Source organism: Punica granatum, chromosome 4 (assembly GCF_007655135.1).
Source record: "Punica granatum isolate Tunisia-2019 chromosome 4, ASM765513v2, whole genome shotgun sequence".
NCBI classification, from domain to species: Eukaryota; Viridiplantae; Streptophyta; class Magnoliopsida; order Myrtales; family Lythraceae; genus Punica; species Punica granatum.
In genome coordinates this window covers 6,860,779-6,880,658 of record NC_045130.1, presented here as the reverse complement: position 1 = coordinate 6,880,658, position 19,880 = coordinate 6,860,779, and the positions used below count along the sequence as shown (strand labels likewise).

The 19,880-nt window shown below is 40.6% G+C and overlaps 3 protein-coding genes across 3 annotated transcripts; all 3 read right to left on the bottom strand.

Annotated features, from left to right (window-relative positions):
- Window positions 1–411: 411 nt before the first annotated feature.
- LOC116205523 (LRR receptor-like serine/threonine-protein kinase RCH1) lies at window positions 412–4,315 on the bottom strand. Its single transcript, XM_031538153.1, has 2 exons — window positions 1,202–4,315; window positions 412–1,039 (listed from the first exon to the last, which is right to left on the bottom strand). Exons 1-2 carry the CDS (start codon window positions 4,047–4,049, stop codon window positions 591–593), a joined length of 3,297 nt encoding a protein of 1,098 aa, XP_031394013.1. The 5' UTR covers window positions 4,050–4,315; the 3' UTR covers window positions 412–590.
- Window positions 4,316–9,288: 4,973 nt separating this feature from the next.
- LOC116203122 (dof zinc finger protein DOF3.5) lies at window positions 9,289–10,820 on the bottom strand. The gene has a single exon (XM_031534785.1). The coding sequence runs from the start codon at window positions 10,408–10,410 to the stop codon at window positions 9,517–9,519; it is 894 nt and encodes a 297-aa protein (XP_031390645.1). The 5' UTR covers window positions 10,411–10,820; the 3' UTR covers window positions 9,289–9,516.
- Window positions 10,821–16,258: 5,438 nt separating this feature from the next.
- On the bottom strand, window positions 16,259–19,677 carry LOC116203174 (probable LRR receptor-like serine/threonine-protein kinase At3g47570). Its single transcript, XM_031534838.1, has 2 exons — window positions 16,888–19,677; window positions 16,259–16,799 (listed from the first exon to the last, which is right to left on the bottom strand). Exons 1-2 carry the CDS (start codon window positions 19,646–19,648, stop codon window positions 16,294–16,296), a joined length of 3,267 nt encoding a protein of 1,088 aa, XP_031390698.1. The 5' UTR covers window positions 19,649–19,677; the 3' UTR covers window positions 16,259–16,293.
- Between the last annotated feature and the right edge of the window lie 203 nt (window positions 19,678–19,880).

Sequence of the window (19,880 nt, the reverse complement as noted above, 5' to 3'; positions counted from 1 at the left end):
TTGGGTTGAGTTGGGAACGATGAATGCATCAATAACATCAATGAGAGGCAAGATCTCCTTTAGCTTTTATTGAAATGGACACTCGCAATCTTGTCAAGATATGGGGGGTCCCACTTCCTCCGTCCCATACACTCTTGCTCCCAATTTTTTTTAAAAAAAATATTAGGTGAATATTACACTATCACCTAACCGTATAAAATTTGATTAATAACCAACATGTATAAAACTGGAGGGAAAAACTTTATGGACTATAATTTTCCCCTCCTTTTGCCGACTGTAATACAGTGATAAATTGAGTCGATCCCTTTCACTTATTTAGTTTGTACCCAGTGCTGCACGATCATATATATAACCGACAGTGAAATGATCGACCACTACGTGCAGTCTCCATGTGGAGTTCAAGCAATCTGATGAGCTTTAAACCGTCTGTCGATTTGGAGCCTGATCATAAACTTTTATTACAGGAAACCAATTGTTCTATTAGAGAAATCAATTTTTACGATGAATATGTCACCTTTTTAAGCAAGAAAGAATAGCAGCTCTCTCTTTTCCTAGTAGAAAAAAAATAAAAAAACTATAGTTTTTGCAAGCTAGGAAGTTGATGCAATTAGAGGTTCAGAGGACCTAGAGAAGCTTGAACAATGGACAGCTGCCTCTGGATTTGTCCCAAGGGATTTCCCATTTAAACATGGCTTTTCAATCTCTTCATGTACTTCATGCCTTATCTCCTTGAGCATTGCCACTACATCTTTCATGGCGGGCCTCTCCTCAGGGATGGGGCTCACACAGAGGAGGGACACCCCGAGGACTTGCAGCATCTCCTGTGTCTGTGTTCCCGACCTCGACAGTAACTGCGGGTCGAGGATCGTCGTGAAATCTCTCCTCTTCTCCCTGAGCTCCCTGTTCACCCATGATACGATGTGGGCCCCATCAGGGATCCTGGTATCCGTAGGCTGCATCCCTGTCAGGACCTCTAGGAGGACTATCCCGAAGCTGTACACGTCGCTCTTTTCCGTGATCTTGAAGCTGTACCCATATTCTGCAAGAGAAGATGCGCTATTATTATTACGAACAGGGATTTCGTTCAATAAATAAACATAACATAGATGGGCACGATGAATGCGTGATGATGTTGCTAATGTATCCTAATATTGGACAACCAGAACCATAATCGAGAACCAAGTAAAACTAAATCCCTTACCAGGAGCCATATACCCATAGGATCCTGCAATGGTTTTGGAAGCAACTGAATATTCAGAAGTATTCACCAGCTTTGCGAGCCCGAAATCTGCAAGATAAGCTTCAAATTGCGGTCCAACCAAGATATTGTTCGTCTTTATATCACGGTGAATTATCGGGGGGATGCAGTCGTGGTGAAGATATGCCAATCCATGAGCCGCTCCGAGTATGATCTGATATCTCACGTCCCAATCCAAGCATACTTGATTCTTCTCATGTAACAATCCCGATAAACTACCGTTACTGATGTAATCAAATAGGAGCAATTGGCTTTTCCCTCTGTTACAGCACCCAAGGAGTCTCACTATGTTCTTGTGCCTGATTGAACCAAGGATCCGAACCTCAGACGAGAACAAGTCTCTCTCGGGATCAGGACGTCCCTCGTTATTAGGAGGCCAAAGCTTCTTCACTGCGATCACTTGCTTGGTCGAGGTCTCGACCCGATAGACCAATCCTGAGCATCCTTTTCCAACGACATTCGAGTCTGATAGCTTCGTTACAATATCCGTAACCGAGAAGTTGAGCTTCTGGAATGGGGTAAAATGCCACTCAAGGTCACTCTCTTCATCGCTCCTCCTGAGTTTAGCTCCATAAATTCTCAGATATAGATACATTCCAGTGCTCACGATCAACACCGTCATTGTTATGCCAAGAAAAACACAAATAAGGAGATTTCTTGCTGGTTTGGTCCCATTGATCGCTCCGGAACACTTGTTCCCGTTACTGTCAATACACAGGTCTTGGTTTCCTGCATAAGCAGCCGCTGGCAGATTCTGGAAGAACTTTGTATTAGGAAGCAGACCCGAGAATTTGTTGTACGAGACATCCAGAGACACGAGGTTGTCAAGTTTCCCCAGCACCTCTAGAGTCCCTGACAAATCATTGTGCGAGAAGTCCAAGTTCGCAAGGTTGGACAGTTTCGAGAAGCTGCTTGGGATGGGACCGGATAGAGAGTTCCAACTCAGGTTCAACATTATGTCCAGTCCTTGTAATTGACCTATCTCATATGGAATCGGACCTGCAAGCCTATTGAAGCTGATGTCAAGCAACTGCAAATCCTTGCACAATCCTAACGACGGTGGAATTGAACCTGAGATGTTATTTCTGCTAATAACAAGTTTATTCAATGAAGTAAGCTTCCCCAAGTTACCCGGAATCGGTCCTGTCAGATGATTTGAAGAAATATCCAGCACGTTGAGACGTTCAAGCCGTTCAAGTGATGAAGGTATTGTGCCCATGATTTCGTTTGCGTGCAAATCAACCATTTCTAGCTTCACACAGTTGCCAATCTCCGGAGGGATTGGTCCGGTGATTCTATTCTCTGACAGCTCCAGGAAGCTCAAGCTGTAAAGCAGCCCAATCTCAGGCGGGACCCGACCTGTCAACTGATTTGACCCGAGCCTTAAACGGGTCAGGCTCGTGCAGTTTCCAATCTCTGGCGGGATTCCACCCGATAATGAATTAGATATCAGCAATAACTGTGACAGGTTCTTGAGGCCGAAGAGCTGGCTCGGGATGGGACCTGCCAGCGAATTATGTGAAAGATCCAAAGCTTGGAGCTGTTGACAGTTTGCAAGCTCCCCCGGTATTCTTCCCTTCAGTCGATTTTGCCATGCAAAGAATAGGAAAAGATTCTCGAGCTTCCCGATTGAGGGTGGGATTTCACCGGAAAGGGCGTTATTGTCCAGCTCGAGCTGTTTCAGGCTCAAAATCTCACCGATAAAAGACGGGAACTCCCCTGAAAACTCGTTCTCTGACAGAAGAAGTTCCTCCAGAGAAGCCAAGTTGGCCAAGGACGGAGGAATCTCACCACTCAAGGAATTAACTGATAAATCAACCACGAGCAGCCCCGAGCAGTTCCCAATATTTCTTGGGACCTGCCCAACTAGCTCATTCTGCCAGAGCAGCACCCTCTTGAGATTCCTAAGCCAGAACAGCTCCTCAGGAATACTACCCAATATCCGGTTCTGATACAGGAACAGATCCTCCAAGGCAGAGCAGTTGCTTATACTCTTTGGAATCTCGCCTGTGAGATTTGCCGTGTAAACCGACAGAGTCCTAAGCTTCTTGAGCTCCCCCAGGCTGTCCGGGATTGGACCCGATATTCCGGTGTCCGAGAGGCCAAGGAAGTTCAACTCAACGCAGCTCGATATCTCCGAGGGGATCTCCCCGAAAATCCCCGGGTTCCCACCAGCCCGAAATATCTCCAGGCTACCCAACATTCCTATCTCTACAGGAATCCTTCCCGAGAGCTGATTGTCGAAAATCTCAAGCCGCGCAAGAGCAGAACAGTTCCCGATGCTCCTGGGAATCTCCCCCTCCAGGAAGTTGGTGTTGAGGGCCAACGACTCAAGCCGGGAGAGTTTCCCAATCTCGGGCGGGATCTTCCCGATCAGTCCATTGTAGCTGAGGTCCAGAACCGTGAGCTTTGACAGGTTCCCGATGGCAGGAGGGATCTCACCGGTCAAGTTCACGCCTTTAATGACAAGGGAGGAGAGATGGAAGAAGGAGAGGACCTGAGTGGGGAAGCCCGTGGGAATGTAGACGGAGGAAATGGCGATCCCAGAGACGAACCCTCCGGGCGAGCACTGGATGAAGTCCCAGCGGCAGGGGTTGCGGTGGGTCTGGTTCCAGGAGGCGAAGAAGGAGGAGGAGGGGGAGGAGTTGAAGGTGGAGAGCCATGAGAGCAGGGCATGGCCTTCCAGGTTCAGGGCAGAGGAGACAGAAGGGAGCAGGGTGATGTTAAGGATGAGAATAGCAAAAATGGTGATGGCGGGGGTGGCAGTGATTCCATGATCTCTTGACATCATGATGATGAAGAAGAGGAAGAAGGCCAAAAGGGAAGAGCTTGCTGCTACTGCTGCTGCTATGGTTTCTAGCTAGCTACTGTTGCATCACTTCATCTCAATATGATGATGATGAGCAAATCCTCTGTTCCATTTTTAGCAGAAAAGAGGATGAAATTGAGAGTGTGTGTCTCTGCGTCTGAGCTGAAGCTCAAAGATATCTCTCTTCTCCTAATTACAATTGTTCTGTGAAAGTTTGTTTGTCAGTTATGTCGGGTAGTGGAAACTGGAACTTATTGCCCCCCTTTTGGTAATAATAATATTCTTCAAAAATCATCTGTCCTCATTCAAACTCCAAAGTACATTGTACCAATAATCATTATTTACTACCTCCACTTTTCTATCTAAAAATTACTGTTCAACAAAATATTGATTAGGACATGATGATGCACATGGTTGAGAGTTGAAATCTCATATTGGAAATCAATAGGAAAATTATGAACTCATAAGATGTTTGGGCTCACCGAGTTTTAGAATGTAAATGGGTCTAATCGCTTGTAGGATCAGTGAAAGTTTTATATATAGTTGCAAAAATACGAAACAACAAATAATGATTAAAATCTAATGAAATTGAGATGTCTACATGCTTGTCTAAACTTTTTTTTTTTTGGGTGTATATCTTGGTATTTAGAAACTTTTACATTATTTTGACGATGGTAGCGAAGAGGAAATTATTTAGGTACACTTTCTAGGTAACATGGTCTTGGTCGTACCATAATAAATTGCCTAGTCGTACAATGAAAAATTGGCAGGCAAGGAAGAGCATGGGAAAATATCAATGCATATTCGTTGATGCAGAGATATGCATGGGCAGGAATAATAAAAATAAATAAAGTGAGAGGTTCCATATATATTGCAAACTGTGGCGAATGAAATTAATATTTCTATATGATATATCTTTGTAAATGAAAAAAGGAAAGGAAAAAAAATTCAACTGATATATATCCTTGATAATCTTAAAAAGAAAAAAAAATCATTTCTCACAATTGCTTAATGAAAAAAAAAATCAATAAATTTTTTCATTATATAAATTTATGGTCATCGTCTTTGTGATATAATAAGCTCATTCATCGGTCATCTACAACCTCAGTTCTTCCTTTGCTCCATATAACGGGTATGATTGAGAATTTCTTCCTTCAGGGACGAATGAAGAATTTTGTTCGGGAGGAGAGGGGGTCGTTAGAGGGCCAAGCAAATAGGAGTATAAAGTTTTCGAATTAGGAAGGACAACTATGTGTAATTTTATCGAAAATCGAAAAATAATATGTAATTTCTCATCGAGCGTAAAGATTTTGGGGGTGACAATTTTCCTAATTCTCCCTCGGTCCATCCCTATCTCCCATGATTCTTTATCGTAATTGTGGACACGTAAAAGTAGAAAGGAGTTAGTTAGAATGACATTTTAATTATTCTTCGAGAATGTCTCGACTGCAAAACTTACCTTTTGGATTGTCGGCATTTGTAACGTGGTTGCAGTTAATATTTGAAAGGCTAATTTGAACTAATTTTGCTGATGTGGGGTTAGAAAAACCCATTAATTGCAATTGTAATTATTTGCGAGTAATTGACAAGGACAGTGAAGCTCGATCTATAAAAAAGGAGAGATAGACGCCACAACCTTTTCGGTTGATATATATAATTTGGGACAATAAGGTCTCAACTCAACTCAGTATCATCATCAATTCCTGATTCTAAATTTGGTCCAATATCATGAATAATTAATATCTTTATTAACGTCGATACCAAATAATAATTCATGAACTTTCATAAGTACAATAATACGATAATCCTCAATTTCATACTTTAAAAATATTTTTAGTTATCTTAAATTTGAATAAGAAATTATTTTTACTAACTTTTTTGAAAATTGTGAACAATTTAATTGGCATTATGGAGAAATATTCATAACATGAGTCCAATAATTAAATCATCCGGACAATATGAGTCCTATGTAGGAAGGATTATAAACCAATATTGATCACCATTTATGTCTTTATCTTATCTAGATCACATTCCACACTTTTTTTGTTTGAATTTTTTTTTGGGTGAAACACTAACACGTCAATATATATGTTTGTAATTATTCTTTCCGTGCAAAGAGAGGAACAATAAATAGTTCACCTCAGTGAAAACCAAAAGCACACCGGAGTTACGTTTGACAGTTGGATTAATTTTCAGGCATGAACCTTCCACCCAAGATCAATTAATTTCCACATGGAGGACGGGCCTTGATGTAATACACAAATAGCGAACTCGAAATCATGAGGTTATACTTTTTATTTTCTTAATTCTTTGCAAAATAAACAAATGGAAAACTATCTAATTTGGCGACTACCCTACACATTATTTAATTTCTTCATTTTCCTTTTATAAGGAAGGCTCATGAGCCTACAAATATTCAAATAACCTAATAAAAGAGTACGAATAATTTTAGTGAGAGTGTTTAATTGGATGTTTAATTATATAACAGCTTGAGCCCATTTATACCTAAAAGCATGTTTAATTTCTATATAATATATACCTATATATATTCATTTTATGATTTTACTGCATTCTAATGAGTGTATTTTCTTTAGAAAATTTTAAATGGCCATTTCTCACAATGACATGATGAGGAAAAACCAATCAAATTATCTCATACAAAATCGTGAACCCATATGTGATAATAAGGTTATTTTGTTGCAAATATATCATGAAAGTGAAAAAATATTACGTACTTACTAGAGCTTGTGGAATGTACCTAGCAGATATATTATATATAAATCAGTTCTCTTTAATTAATACAACATCATCATCAAAAATCCTATCTGGAATTAATTAATTAATCTTTCATTGTATGGTACATATGCGCCTGTACCTCTCAGACAACATTCCTTTCGTTGGGTACAGAATGCAAGCCCAGGGCAAGTTGGTCACCATGTTCTTTTGGATTATGTTTCTCCTTATATCAATTTCAATGCTTATATAGATGTAGTCCGATAGATAAAGATAAAAGTTTAAAACCTTTACACAAATATTATATATGGTCTAGGAACGTATTATTAAATGCTATGGCGAAGCCGAGAGGAACTTCTTTAACAAACTTTTTACGAACTTGTAATTCTTTTTGTTTATCACACGATACATATCGTTTTTTTTTTTTTTTACTTCACATTAAATACAAAAAACCCACCATTTACGTCGATCGAATATAGGAAAAGAACAAGAAAAGAGATATCCAGTCGAGCAGAAGAAACTGGGAAGAAATCATTCAGGAAATGAGTGGTTATAGGGCCTTATCATGAGAAGACGACGAAAAGAATGATAATAATGGAAAGGAAAGCGGAAGAAAACAAACGGGAAACCAACGGGAACAGAAAATGAAATTTCATTGGGGAGAGAAGAGGTGTGGGCTCTGTGACATAAATATATTAGAGATGACTGATAGATGAGATATATGACAGTGAACAACTCATGTACAATATTTATACATACATATAAATTGGATACACATATCTATACATATATATGTATGTATGAAGCAATGCAAATTCTAATTGTTCGGCCTATTTTTTGGATTTAAGGTGGGGGGAAGGTGGGGGCAAGTGATTTCCCAACCATTCCTAGTGGGCGTTACTATCCTTTTCTCTTTTTTATTTTGTCTAATTTAATCAATATATATATATATATATATTTCCTAATTTTGCGTTGTTTCTCTTTTGCTTTGGTGTTTTGATGTTGACCTATCATCTTGTCTAAGACAGAGTAACATGATAGAAAGGATTGAGGGACAGATATGGATTTGTCCTAATTTGCTCCTCTCTTTTCGAGGAGAGGGACGAAGAACGTGTGGAGCAATGTACATATATATAGATTTAGGTGAACTTTGTATGTACAAAAAGCATGGAAATTGAAGAGCCACACAATATCAGAAGCTCATGATATATATCGATAATATTTAAAGTTTCATGAGGTTTCTTAGCTATGTAATCTTAAAAAGTTCATAGAAAGTAAATATATTGAGGAAGAACATACGTTTTGTACGAAGCCACAAGAATATTTTTTTTTTACTATATTCGATATCTAAATTACCATAATATTCGGTTCACTTGTTCATAAATATGGTACAATAAAATGAGAAAACAAGAATATATATGTGTGTATATTACAACAATATCATCACCTAAATTTCTAGAACCCAAAATACTATATTTACTTAGATAAGATTTTATTCTCTAGCTAATAGATAATTTTTCCCAAGTACAAAGTTGGTACCCTGCAATAAAAAAAATTATATAGCTTTCCAGGAAAATAGTATTTACCATTTAGTCATCCAAATGTACGCATAAGCTGAATTGTCAATTTTGTGCATTTAAAGGGTCCCATCAATAAAATAAAAATCATTGCAAAATTATCGCATTCATTGTTGTCATGTCATTAAGCTGAAATGCAAGCTATATATAAACTTCATTTCTAGGTGTTTCACTCAACCATATTTTCAGTGCAGCATATCATGTGATTTGGTGGTAAGTTGGTCCATTAGATCTTAGTGACATTTAATTGACAATGACATGGATAAAATTAAAAAATATATATATATAATTAATATATGGTTATGTAGTTTTAACTAAACTTAGTTTTGACAGTGAAGATCTTTATAAAATATTTGGCAAATTAAGGGCATGCCATGCCCAAAAAAAAAACACCAGAAAGTGGAAAATGAAATTTTGTTAGGGCCATGATGCTATGTCCCTTAGGGCCTCATACTCTTAAATTTTGGGCCCAATAATTTAGGAGATAGGCCTATTGTGAACCTTTGTAAATTTATATATGGACATGTCTTGTTGGTCTTACATCGAATGTCAAGAACAAGGAAAAGGCATACAATATGAATTTTAAGAATCGGATATGGCGATCCCAAGCATATCATAAACCCAACATGGTCTTGGTTAAGAACTCGTGTGATCGAGGGTGGGAAGGCTAAGAGCTTCGTATCTGCAAGTCGGTCTGACATGGACCATTTTTCAAAAGAATGTGCGTTCGTCTCATTAGATTATGCGTAGTTTCTCCATTCAAATCTTTATAGTCTAGTGATAGGTTGCAACTAACATCGTACATAACAATGTGCTCATTATTTTGCGAAATTTTCAGATTGGCAAACCCTGAAAGCAAGAGAGAACCATAACCGAGAAACAGATAATAAAAAGTTAATTAAGCAGGCCAATTGAACCAGAATACTTTTCCCATAAATGTTATTACTGAGATTCTCGTAAGTAAGATGTTCTTTCATACATGCCATATGATCGATCTTTCGTAAAGAAATCATACATTTCAACTCTATTGTGTGTATAAATTGGTTTATATTACTTATCTAAATAAATAAACTGAGAAGAAAAAAAAAATTGGTTGGGGGACGTCATTAATTAAATCTGGTGCTCATTAGTTAAGGTCTCTAGAGAACCTCAAAACCTGGAAAGTCAAACGTCGAGTTCCAGTTATCCCCCGTCATCATCATCAGATTGGTACTTGAAGAGCCGATCTTCCAATCGTGATCAGCTGATGATGATGACAATGTCTCGTGCTGCCATGTCGAATTCGGGAAGGACAACGACTCGGGATCGATCCATAAACCACCTCCGGCTGCTAGCATGGACCCGTCAAGATCACCTTCGGCTAGCATGCTTGGTGTTAACCCGAGAAGGTCAAGGTCATTTCCGGCCATGAATTCTTGCACTTCTCCGTCTCCTTGGATCTGTTGTTTCCCTTGGCCGGCAGTGTCCTGAGACAGAAACATCAGTGGATCGATGACATTGATCGGCAGAGCAAATGAGGGGTCGACCTCGTCACTCGGGGATTCTTGGTCGGCACAGTTCAACTGATCAATCTCCGAGTTGGGGCTGGAGTCCTGATTCAAGAACTTGGCGAAGACCGCCGCCATATCGATATCATGGACCCGATCCTGCTCGTCATGATCAACATCATCACTACTAGTGCTAGCAGCAGAACGGTTGTTGCTATTCGGATGGGCAGCTGGGAAGGGGTTGGCCCTCGCTGCCCTGGCTGCCCTGCTCCGGCGGCTCTTTCGACACCCACCCCCAACAGGAACGTTCCTTAGGGAGCCGCCTTTGGTCCAGTACCGTCGGCATGACTTGCAGAAGTACCGGGGCTGGGTCAGGCTGTAGTTATTGTAGTAGCAGAACTTCGTGTTGGGGGATGCGCAACGGGGACAGCTCGGCGACTCCTCGTTACCACTGCCCCCAAGCTTCCACCTCCGGTCGATGCCCGCAAACTGGCAGCTCAGCATCTGGTTCCCAATGGATTGCAGTGGTACGCTAAAAGGATCCATACGCCTGCAGTCTCTCCTCTGGTGCACCGAAAACTTGAATATTAGTATCAATGGCCGATCGAGGATCGGAATTCGAGTCGGGATATGAAGAGAGGATTTTGAGGAGATATGTAGAAGAGGAAAAGGATACTGAGGGACTATGGAGTGGATTGCGGGGTGTGCTTGTGACTATTTGATGACACGGAACGTGGACGGAGCCTTCGGGTCCAAGCTAGTATAAATGTACGACTGGATCTTCCCTCTTTTTTTTTTTTTTGTTTTTTCCCCTTTAGTTTCTAATATACTTATGATATATGTTCACATTAAGATTCATTAAGTAAATCAACCCCGCTTTATTATGGATTCCGCGTATTATGTCATCGTAAACATGAACTGCGGAACTGAACTTTTAGAGCCTGGATTAATATAAGTACATAATAAGAAATACTCATTCACAAACCGTTTGAGAATCATAGGGGATTTCAAGTAAATATATGTATGATGATTCTTTCATTTTTCTAAGAGATCGATGATTCTCGATATAATTTTTTTACCGTCAAAGTAAATATGATTCTATGAAATGATTATCATAACGGATGACAAGTAAATGTATGTATGATAATTCTTTCTTTTTCTTAGAGATTGATTATTCTCGTTATAACTCTGTTACTGCAAAAATAAATATGATTATATGAAATTATTATCATGAGCACCAAATCGATATATATATATATATATATATATAATTATGTACGTGCCGAGGAGTAAATGACTAATGAGGGCTTCTACCTTTCCCATCCCATGTCGGGTGTTGTGGCCGCGTTGACAGTATATCTTATGGCCCTACGTGGCGCTTGCTGATTGCTGGCATTCTGCAGCAATTGACGTTCCTAAGAAGTCAAAAGGCTCTTTTATTTATTTATTTACTTACTTATTTATTTATGATTAAATGGCCTTTTTAGAATTAATTAGCGTGGCATTTTTTGAACTTTTCATCTAAACATAAGAAAATGACCGAGATGTCCATCGCAAGATCCATATCAAATTGCTGAGTTTTAGCTCGATGGTGGAAAAAGAAATGATAAGAGGTGTCACAAATTTCAGTAATTTACGATGGTGAAAGAATTAGGAAAGACCTCTAATTACTGAGCTACAATCGGGCCGGCGAAAGTGATGTATTGTTTAAATTATGCCGAAGTCGGAAATAGCAATCTTTTATCATATGCTTCAGATTGTCTAATTCAGGCACAGATAAACTAAAGTCAGCTGTATGCTCATATGCTTCAGATTTCGTGGACCTTTTTTAGGCAGGATTGATAACTTTTTTGGATCTTTCAGGTTCTCATAAAATGCAAATGAATTTTCACATTGTATACCATATATTACTTTGAATCATGATAATCTACTCACTGCATTCAACTGTAATTGTTCATACAATCTAATCTAGCCGGATTATATCTGTTCAACAGAGAACTTCTGCGGCGATGGACCATTGGCTGAGGATCGGTTTCGATTCCGAGTGGGGATGTTATGGTAAAATTGGAGCAGCTGAATGCGATAAACTGTCGGCCATGGGGCTGGTACACAGTGTACAAGTCGGGGGTTGTGTGGACTACCGGAAACTAAGGCATTTTTTAATTTTATTTCGTTATCTTTTTCTATTATTCAGTTTTCACGGCAAAATTAAAAATAATTTTTCGGTGGTTGAATTCGTAAGGTTACTTCCAAGTGCATGCATTTTGGGTCCGCACGTGCGTTGAGGGGCTTATGTGGCAGCCAAAGGCTATTTTTGCCTTTAATTTACTGATCCCAAAAATCGGTTATCATGCGATTAATTAATACTGAGTGATTATAAAAAATTACAATACGGGCATATTAAATTAATTATTTCATAATTTCTCGATCTCCGTTGCAAGTCTCCTTGATTTTCAAAGTCAGCGCCCGCTTCTTCTTTTGAGGATCGACGACCATTTTGCAAGCCAGTCAATGAACTAATTAAGATTTTTTCTCACAATTTTTCTTAAAAGAAATTACGAGCCAAATGCGAGAAAATATTTGGGGATATTAATACATTAAGGTATGAGCTAGTTCTAAACAAAAGCCAAGAAAAATATAAACGAATTTGGTGGTGGGCTTCGTAGGACAACGTGCCAGACACTGAGTTTCCAATACATATGTTAGATTTTACTAATATGATTCCGTGTCACCGTAATACCTTTAGTACTTTCAGTTCAAGCGTTTAGTACTTCAATTTTAAGTGTTTAGTATTTTTAGTAATCATGATTAGTACATGTGTCTTTTATTTCTACTTTCAATTTAAATATTTAGTATTACGATTGAAGTGTTTACTATTTTGTATAATCTATCACAAATAATAAAAGTACTAAACGCTTTAACTAAAATACTAAGCATTTGAATTAAAAATATTAAACGTGTCACACGATAACACAAAATCATATTAGATTTTCCCATATATGTTAGTCTAACTTGATATTTTCTCGCTAAATGCCGATACGAGGGCATCACAATCGCGCGGCCTCATTTTTTGTTTCTCCTCCGGTAAGACTACACGGGGTGAAACTAATCCCGTTGAAATATCCGCTCGACCTTGTCCACAGTTTTCTTAAATAGTAGTAAGTATATCAGGAATGTATCTTTTTGTTTGAATATTGATAATTTTCAATTTAAATGAACTATCGGTTATATACATGGTTAGCATCCTCACGTCTCAATGAACTGTCCGGGTATTACAACTAGGGCTGCTAAAAAATCCCAACAACCGAAAAATCTAACCGAATCAATCTGAAAAACCGAATATCCGAAAATATGATTTGGTTATCGGCAGTTTTTTCTTGAAGTTTGTAAATATGGTTTGATTTTTGATTTTTAAAGTTAAAAACCGAAAAATCAAATCGAACCGTATATGTATATAAATTATATTTTTCTCCCCATAGGCCTTACCGTCCCTATCTTGAAACAACCTTTTTATGTGTGTATTGAGTTATGCATGATTTATTTGGCTACTTCGAACTTGATTTATTTTGCTATTTTTCTTAATCATGAACTTTCTAGGCAAACGAAGGTTAGTTTACATTATATTGCCATTTGTTCTTTTTTTTTTTTTGGGATGCACAATGCATGATGTCTTGTGACTTTTTCGGTAAATAAATAAGTCTAGATATAGCCAGTACGAGAATTAAGTTGCTCATTATATGAAATTTTATTATTTTATTTTATTTTAAAAATTGTGGTTTGGATATGAATACGGTTTTCAATTTTCAAAAAACCGAAATTATGATTTGGTATGGTTTAAGCCAAAAATCACACCAAATCAAAACCAAGCATCCCCTAATTACAACGATGCTCTTATCGGTCCGTATTGAGCACATATTTCACAATTCAAAAAGGAGTCATAATATTGCGTCTCAAGGAAATATTATCATGTCTACTGAAATCTCGTAGCAGGGAGTACACAAATTCGGTTTTTTTTTTTTCCGATGTCGTTGACTCCTCCGCATCGTGACCTCACAAGGCACACGCTCACATGCCCACTTGGCCATTGCAATTTGCAAAATATGGTTGAGAGACTTCGATCTTATTTGCCCCATTATCCCCCTTTCACCAAAGTGGAATGTGATGGCTTAATGGGGCAGCCGGCGAAGAGCCCCATCCGGTGCTGTCATTAATCTTTGATATATGTGTGGATGATATGCAAACAACGTGCAGCGGCGGATGGATTAATGGCGTCACTTTCGTGAACCGGACCGCAAGTGAAACGTCCCAAGTGGTTCACACGTCTCTTGGAAGTTTCACACTGCTTTAGGGTGGATGATTGATGACTGGCCCGATTTGGCCCGCCTACGGATTCCACTTCTTGGGTAAATTCCATTTCCTTCCCGCCCCAAAGCCGAAAAATCATCGTGTTTAATGTTTGAAATCTCGGAGGACCCACTTGCTCTGGCATCTACGTAAGGACCGAATCATATTGTTTTCAAGCAGTTTGGTAAAAGTTTACTCTTCCAACATAGTATAGACGAGGTCTGGGAGTGACATAGTAAACAAAAAGACGTTGTTCGAAGCTTCCCATCTTACAGTTCCCATAATAATAACAGTGACTGCGACTGCACCGAGTTTTTACTATTTAGAGCTACCTGTAACGGTGAAGGTAGAGGAGGCCGAAAATGTAAGGGCTGGTCCATTGGGATTTTTGCCTTTGGTTATCATATGAGTCTAGCCAGATCAGAGTCGGTAACGGTTTTGGCCGAATTAATCGGCCTAAAAACTTCAATATTCGATCCATTTAGATCATAGAACTGCCCCGCACTTCAAATCTTGAATCCAGGATACAGGCCGGACTCCTGGAAATTTTTAAAACGATTCTGGAAAGTTGATGATCATAAATTTCAGGATAGCCTCAGCCTGGCCCGATTAATACTCGGTCCAAATAAAGCAGGGATGCTAGTGAATGGGCTTCTGATGCTTCTATCATCTATGATTGATTCGACAATATATGGAATGTGCCTAACCAATGGAATTGGATGATGAGTTTGGTACTGAATGGACAGGTTTGGTTCATTCAAGTCCTTCGGCGTATACAAGTTTGGTCCTACCAAGAAGGTGAACTTACGGGTGTATTGCACGTGTTTACACCTATTTTCCATAATGTGTGAAAATAGCCGAGCTGTGACATGTATTTGGTGTCTTGATGATTTCCCGGGTTTTTGGATGTATTGGTCCGAGTTTCGGGAGACGGGCCCTGAGCATCGTAGCGGGTTGGGTTGGATTTGAGTCCAAGTTTGAAGACATACAAGGAAAAGCCCAATGAGAAGTTCACTACTGGGGGTCCATCGTCATGAATAAACATACATGTATGGGCGTGCATCTATAGTAAGAGACGGCGGAAGATTGCATTTTCTGTGGCAGCCGATTTACTTGAAGATCAAGCGAGCAATATTCATGTGATATTCTCGTGTCATCTTGGATATCTCTCCGATATATTTTGTTATTTTATTTCTAGGTAGGTTAGGAGTTAATTTCATATTTAAATTTTACCTCGATATCGCATATTGTGACATATAGGATTACAATATATTCTCTAAGATTTCATTGTATCGCCTATATATACGTACTGTCTTGTTTGTTGTTCGGCCCCCCGCTCATTAATCAGTCAAACTCGTACTTTTTATCTTTCCTTTATCTCATTTTACTTATTCCGCACTTTCATTTATCGTACTTTACGTTACCCGCACTTTCGTTTATTGCACCTTACTTTCACTGCACCTTTCAATTCCCTTTACCTTACCGTACTTTCATTTATCGTACTTTACCTTACCCGCACTTGCACTTTCGTTTATTGCATCTTACTTTTACTGCACCTTCCAATTCCCTTTCATCTATCCCTTAATTGATTCCTCGTGGATCGATAAAATTCGTCCTTGGAGCTCTCGGGTTTTCAAGGTGTAGACATTATCTTCCTTCGGCACCACTTGCTGAAGATTATCTAAGGGTCGGGTTCACTCGCGTTAGGTGGATTTCCTTCGCTTCAAACTCGGCTTCCTAGGATGAGTAGTGGTCGAATTTCAATTAAGCGGGCTGCATAGCTGCTTGATCAATTTCGGACTCGTGTTTGTGCTCATGCGCAAAAATTGGTGGAGAACCCTAAACGGTTAAATTCTCAGACCGTGAATCGTCTAAGGCGCATTCTAATCTCGAAGATCTAAATCTAGCTGTCAAGCAATCCTGCGGACATCTAGGCCGGGATACACACTTTATTTTGGTGGGACCGGCTAGTCACATGTGAATATACTTGGAATCGCTTCCCGGCATGTTTGGATCTTTCCATCGTGTTGCCAATGAGGTGTTGAGCGTATTTAGCGTGAACAGTACATACGAGTAAATATTGAATCAAACCGAAGCAGAACTGCGTACATTGTCGCTACAAGAAGGGTCAATCGACCCCAAAAGTAGCCCCTTCAACTTGTGTAACCTAGTCAAGACCTCTCTCATGGCTGGGCGATCCCTGGGTGATTGTCTCGCACAGGACAGACCTAACCTTATCAGCTCGGCCACACACTCCCCGCATCGCTTCGACCAGCTACTCGAAGCATCGTTGACTTGATCCGCATTGCTACTACTGACACTGATACTGTCATTGTTCTCTTGGCCGCTGAAGAAACTAGAACTGTTGCCGGTCTCTGTTGAGCACATACCATAGTTCGAAAATAGCCTTGGGTCGACGACATCGAGAACTTGGCAGTTATTCTCATCTACCGCGGATGCGAACTTGTTCAGGTTCAGGCCTTCCTGGAACATCACGTCCGTGGGCTTTCTGGCAATGAAGAGCTCGAGGAGGAGGATCCCGAAACTGTAAACATCTCCATTTGTCGAAGCTCTCCCTCCCATTCCATATTCTGAGAAAAAACAAGCTTATTATAGTTGAAAGAAATTATAATTTCATAACTGAATTGGAACCAAAAAAAAAACAGATCGAAGCCGTACCCGGTGCAATATATCCAATAGAGCCCTTCAGCCCGACAGTGCTGCTCTCAATCAATTCCTGCTGATCCCGACTCATTAGAATCCTGGCAAGCCCGAAATCCCCTACCCGGGCAGTCAAATGATCATCCAACAGAACATTCCCAGGCTTCAGATCACAGTGAACAATCGGTGGTTTGCAGTCACTGTGGAGATAATCCATTGCAGAGGCTACATCTATGGCGATGTTAACCCTTTGCATCAGTCCCAATTTCATCGCATCACATACATCCTCATCTGGATAAAGCCATTTTTCCAAGTTCCCATTGCACATGAACTCCATCACTAGGGCCTTGAATTCGGCTCCCGTGTGGTCCACACTGGAGCACGAAGTTACAATCTTTACTAGGTTCCTGTGCCTCACATATTTGAGGGCCTCACACTCAGCACTGAAGCTCTTCGAGGCCTTGCTCTGGTTCGAATCAATAACCTTGACCGCAGACGTGACGGTGCATGCCCCACTTCCTGGCAATTCCGGGTCGTAGGTCCTTGCTGTTGCGGATATATCTGCAGAGACCTCACCAGCAAAAGTACCTCTATAAACGGATCCAAACCCACCCTTGCCTATGAAGTTTTCTGGGGCAAAATTATCAGTGGCTTTACGGATTTCCTCATATGAGATCCTCATCAGCGAGCTCTTGACTAAGGGAGGTGGATATCCCTCTCTTCTGCCACTCCTTTTGATGCGCATCCAAATCAGCCCAAGGATAGCACACAGTAACAACAGGGCCGAAATCGTAACTGGAATCAAGATCGCAAGCAATTGATGCTTCTTAGCCAACTTCCTTGTAACTACACACATGGAAATCCCTAGAGTTCGTGAAACTTCCTGGTCACTTCCACAAAGATTGCCATTTCCCCGGAGAGATCCCCAGGTTATGTGGGCAAATGCACCATTCCGAGGTACCGGCCCTTCTAGTCTATTAAAAGACAAGTTCAATGTCTTCAATGTCCTAAGTTTCTCCAAATCTGCCGGAATTGTGCCAGAAAGGTTGTTATGTGACAGATCCAAGCTCTCTAGTCCTAGTAAGTGACCGACCGTGCCTGGTATCTGACTGCTCAAGTTGTTCCTCGCAAGGTCAAGACTATGTAAATTCAAGCACTCACCTATAGAACTAGGAATACTTCCGGACAGATAGTTGCCACTCATGTCCAGGGTCTCTAGCTGTCTCAAACGGCCAACTTCGAAGGGGATTGGAGTGGTGAGTTTGTTACTTCCCAATCTCAGGGTTCTCAAGATGGAAAGGCTGAAGATTTCCCTTGGAATGCTGCCACTAAGCTTGTTCGAGGCGAGGCCTAGAGTGTTCATCTGCTTACAACCTGAAATGCTCGTTGGGATCCTGCCCGAGAACTGGTTTGTTCCCAGGGTGAGCATGTGCAGTTGAGAGAGGTTCCCGAAAATGTCTGGGATTTCTCCTGAAAATATGTTCTGATGCGCTTGGACTCTTCGAAACTTCAGGGCTTTTCCTACCGAGATAGGAAAGTTGCCTGAGAATGAGTTCTTAAAAATCGATAGAGCAGTTAGATTCTTGTATCTCTCAAGTCCGTCAGGAAATCTACCTACGAGGAAATTATTGTCGAGGCAAAGCTCTCGGAGATGGAGAGAAAGGTTCCTGATGGATCTCGGGAGCTTACCTGACAGAAAGTTGGAGTTCAGGAACAGAATCTCTATCTTGGTCGAATTTCTAAGAGAATTAAACAGCTGAGCATTGATTTCTGTTGTTGAAGACAGGTTATTGTACCCGAGATGAAGGTTGATAAGGTCCTTCATATTGTGAGGGATTGGGATGCTCCCTTCGAATTGGTTAGAGGACAGGTCTAGGAATTGAATCCTTGAGCTGTTAAAGAGATAGCTTGGAATTTTTCCACCGATCCTATTCTCGGCCATATATAGTTCTCTCAATTTGGTGATATTACAACTCTCTGACTCACCAGGAAGCTTCCCTACGAGGTAGTTTTCCGTTAAGGATATGTATTCCAGTGAGGAAATGTTGAAAAGCCACAAGGGCAATTCACCTGTCAATTGGTTCTCCGAGAGCAGAACTATGACGAGGTTATGGAGACCCCTCAGCTCATCCCACATTTCCCCCGATATTTGGTTTCTTGCAAGGCCTATAGTAGTAAGTGCAGAGAGGTTACCGTATGTTCTTGGAATTTCCCCAGTGAGATTATTCAACGAAATGCTGAGAATCTTCAGACTGCGAAGGTTGCCTAGCTCAGGGGGGAGGCTGCCCGAGAGCTGGTTATCTTCGAAGCTGATCTGCTCAAGGTTAAGACACAACGAGAGGCTGCCGGGGATTGTGCCGTTGACGGAGTTTCCTGCGAGGATGATGGTCCGCAGCGATGAAAGGTTTCCCAAGTTTAATGGGATTTCACCATAGAACGAGTTGTTAAAGAGGTTTAAATTCTCCAAGGAGGTGAGGTTGGAGAGAGAGGACGGTATGGTGCCAGAAAGCCCAAGGCTTGGGAGGTTGAGAGATCTCACTCTCGACCCGGAGCCTGAGCAAGAGACACCGGCCCAAGTGCAGTGAGAGACGCTTCGGTTCCAACCTGATATAGCATTCCGTGGATCGTGAACTGAGGACTTCAGTGCCAGGAGTGACTCTCTGTCCATTTCGGAATCAAAAGCCAAGAGTTTGGTCGAGTTATGGCACAGGATGAAGATGATTTGGAAGTGAAATATTCCTACGAGGATTGCACAAGCAGAAGACTTGTTCTGCTTCATGTCTGGGAGTTTCTGTGTAGAATGCAGGGACTTCCGAGGAATCAAAGATCCGAATTATACTAATATCCCAAAGCCATGGGCAGAACTTCTTAGGCATGTGATTGAATTTTCATACCCAAGACCCAATAAAGTTGGCAGGGTCGCACCACCGTGAAGAACACCCTTGCAGGATGAAACTTTCGGTAATTTCAGAAATTAAACTACAATAACCATGAGATGTGATTTACTTGAT

Coding starts and splice junctions, on each gene's coding strand:
- LOC116205523 (XM_031538153.1), bottom strand. CDS start 4,049: ATGATGTCAAGAGATCATGGAATCACTGCCACCCCCGCCATCACCATT. Junction 1,040..1,201: donor CTATGGGTATATGGCTCCTG/GTAAGGGATTTA, acceptor CTTCTCTTGCAG/AATATGGGTACAGCTTCAAG.
- LOC116203122 (XM_031534785.1), bottom strand. CDS start 10,410: ATGGATCCTTTTAGCGTACCACTGCAATCCATTGGGAACCAGATGCTG.
- LOC116203174 (XM_031534838.1), bottom strand. CDS start 19,648: ATGAAGCAGAACAAGTCTTCTGCTTGTGCAATCCTCGTAGGAATATTT. Junction 16,800..16,887: donor TATTGGATATATTGCACCGG/GTACGGCTTCGA, acceptor GTTTTTTCTCAG/AATATGGAATGGGAGGGAGA.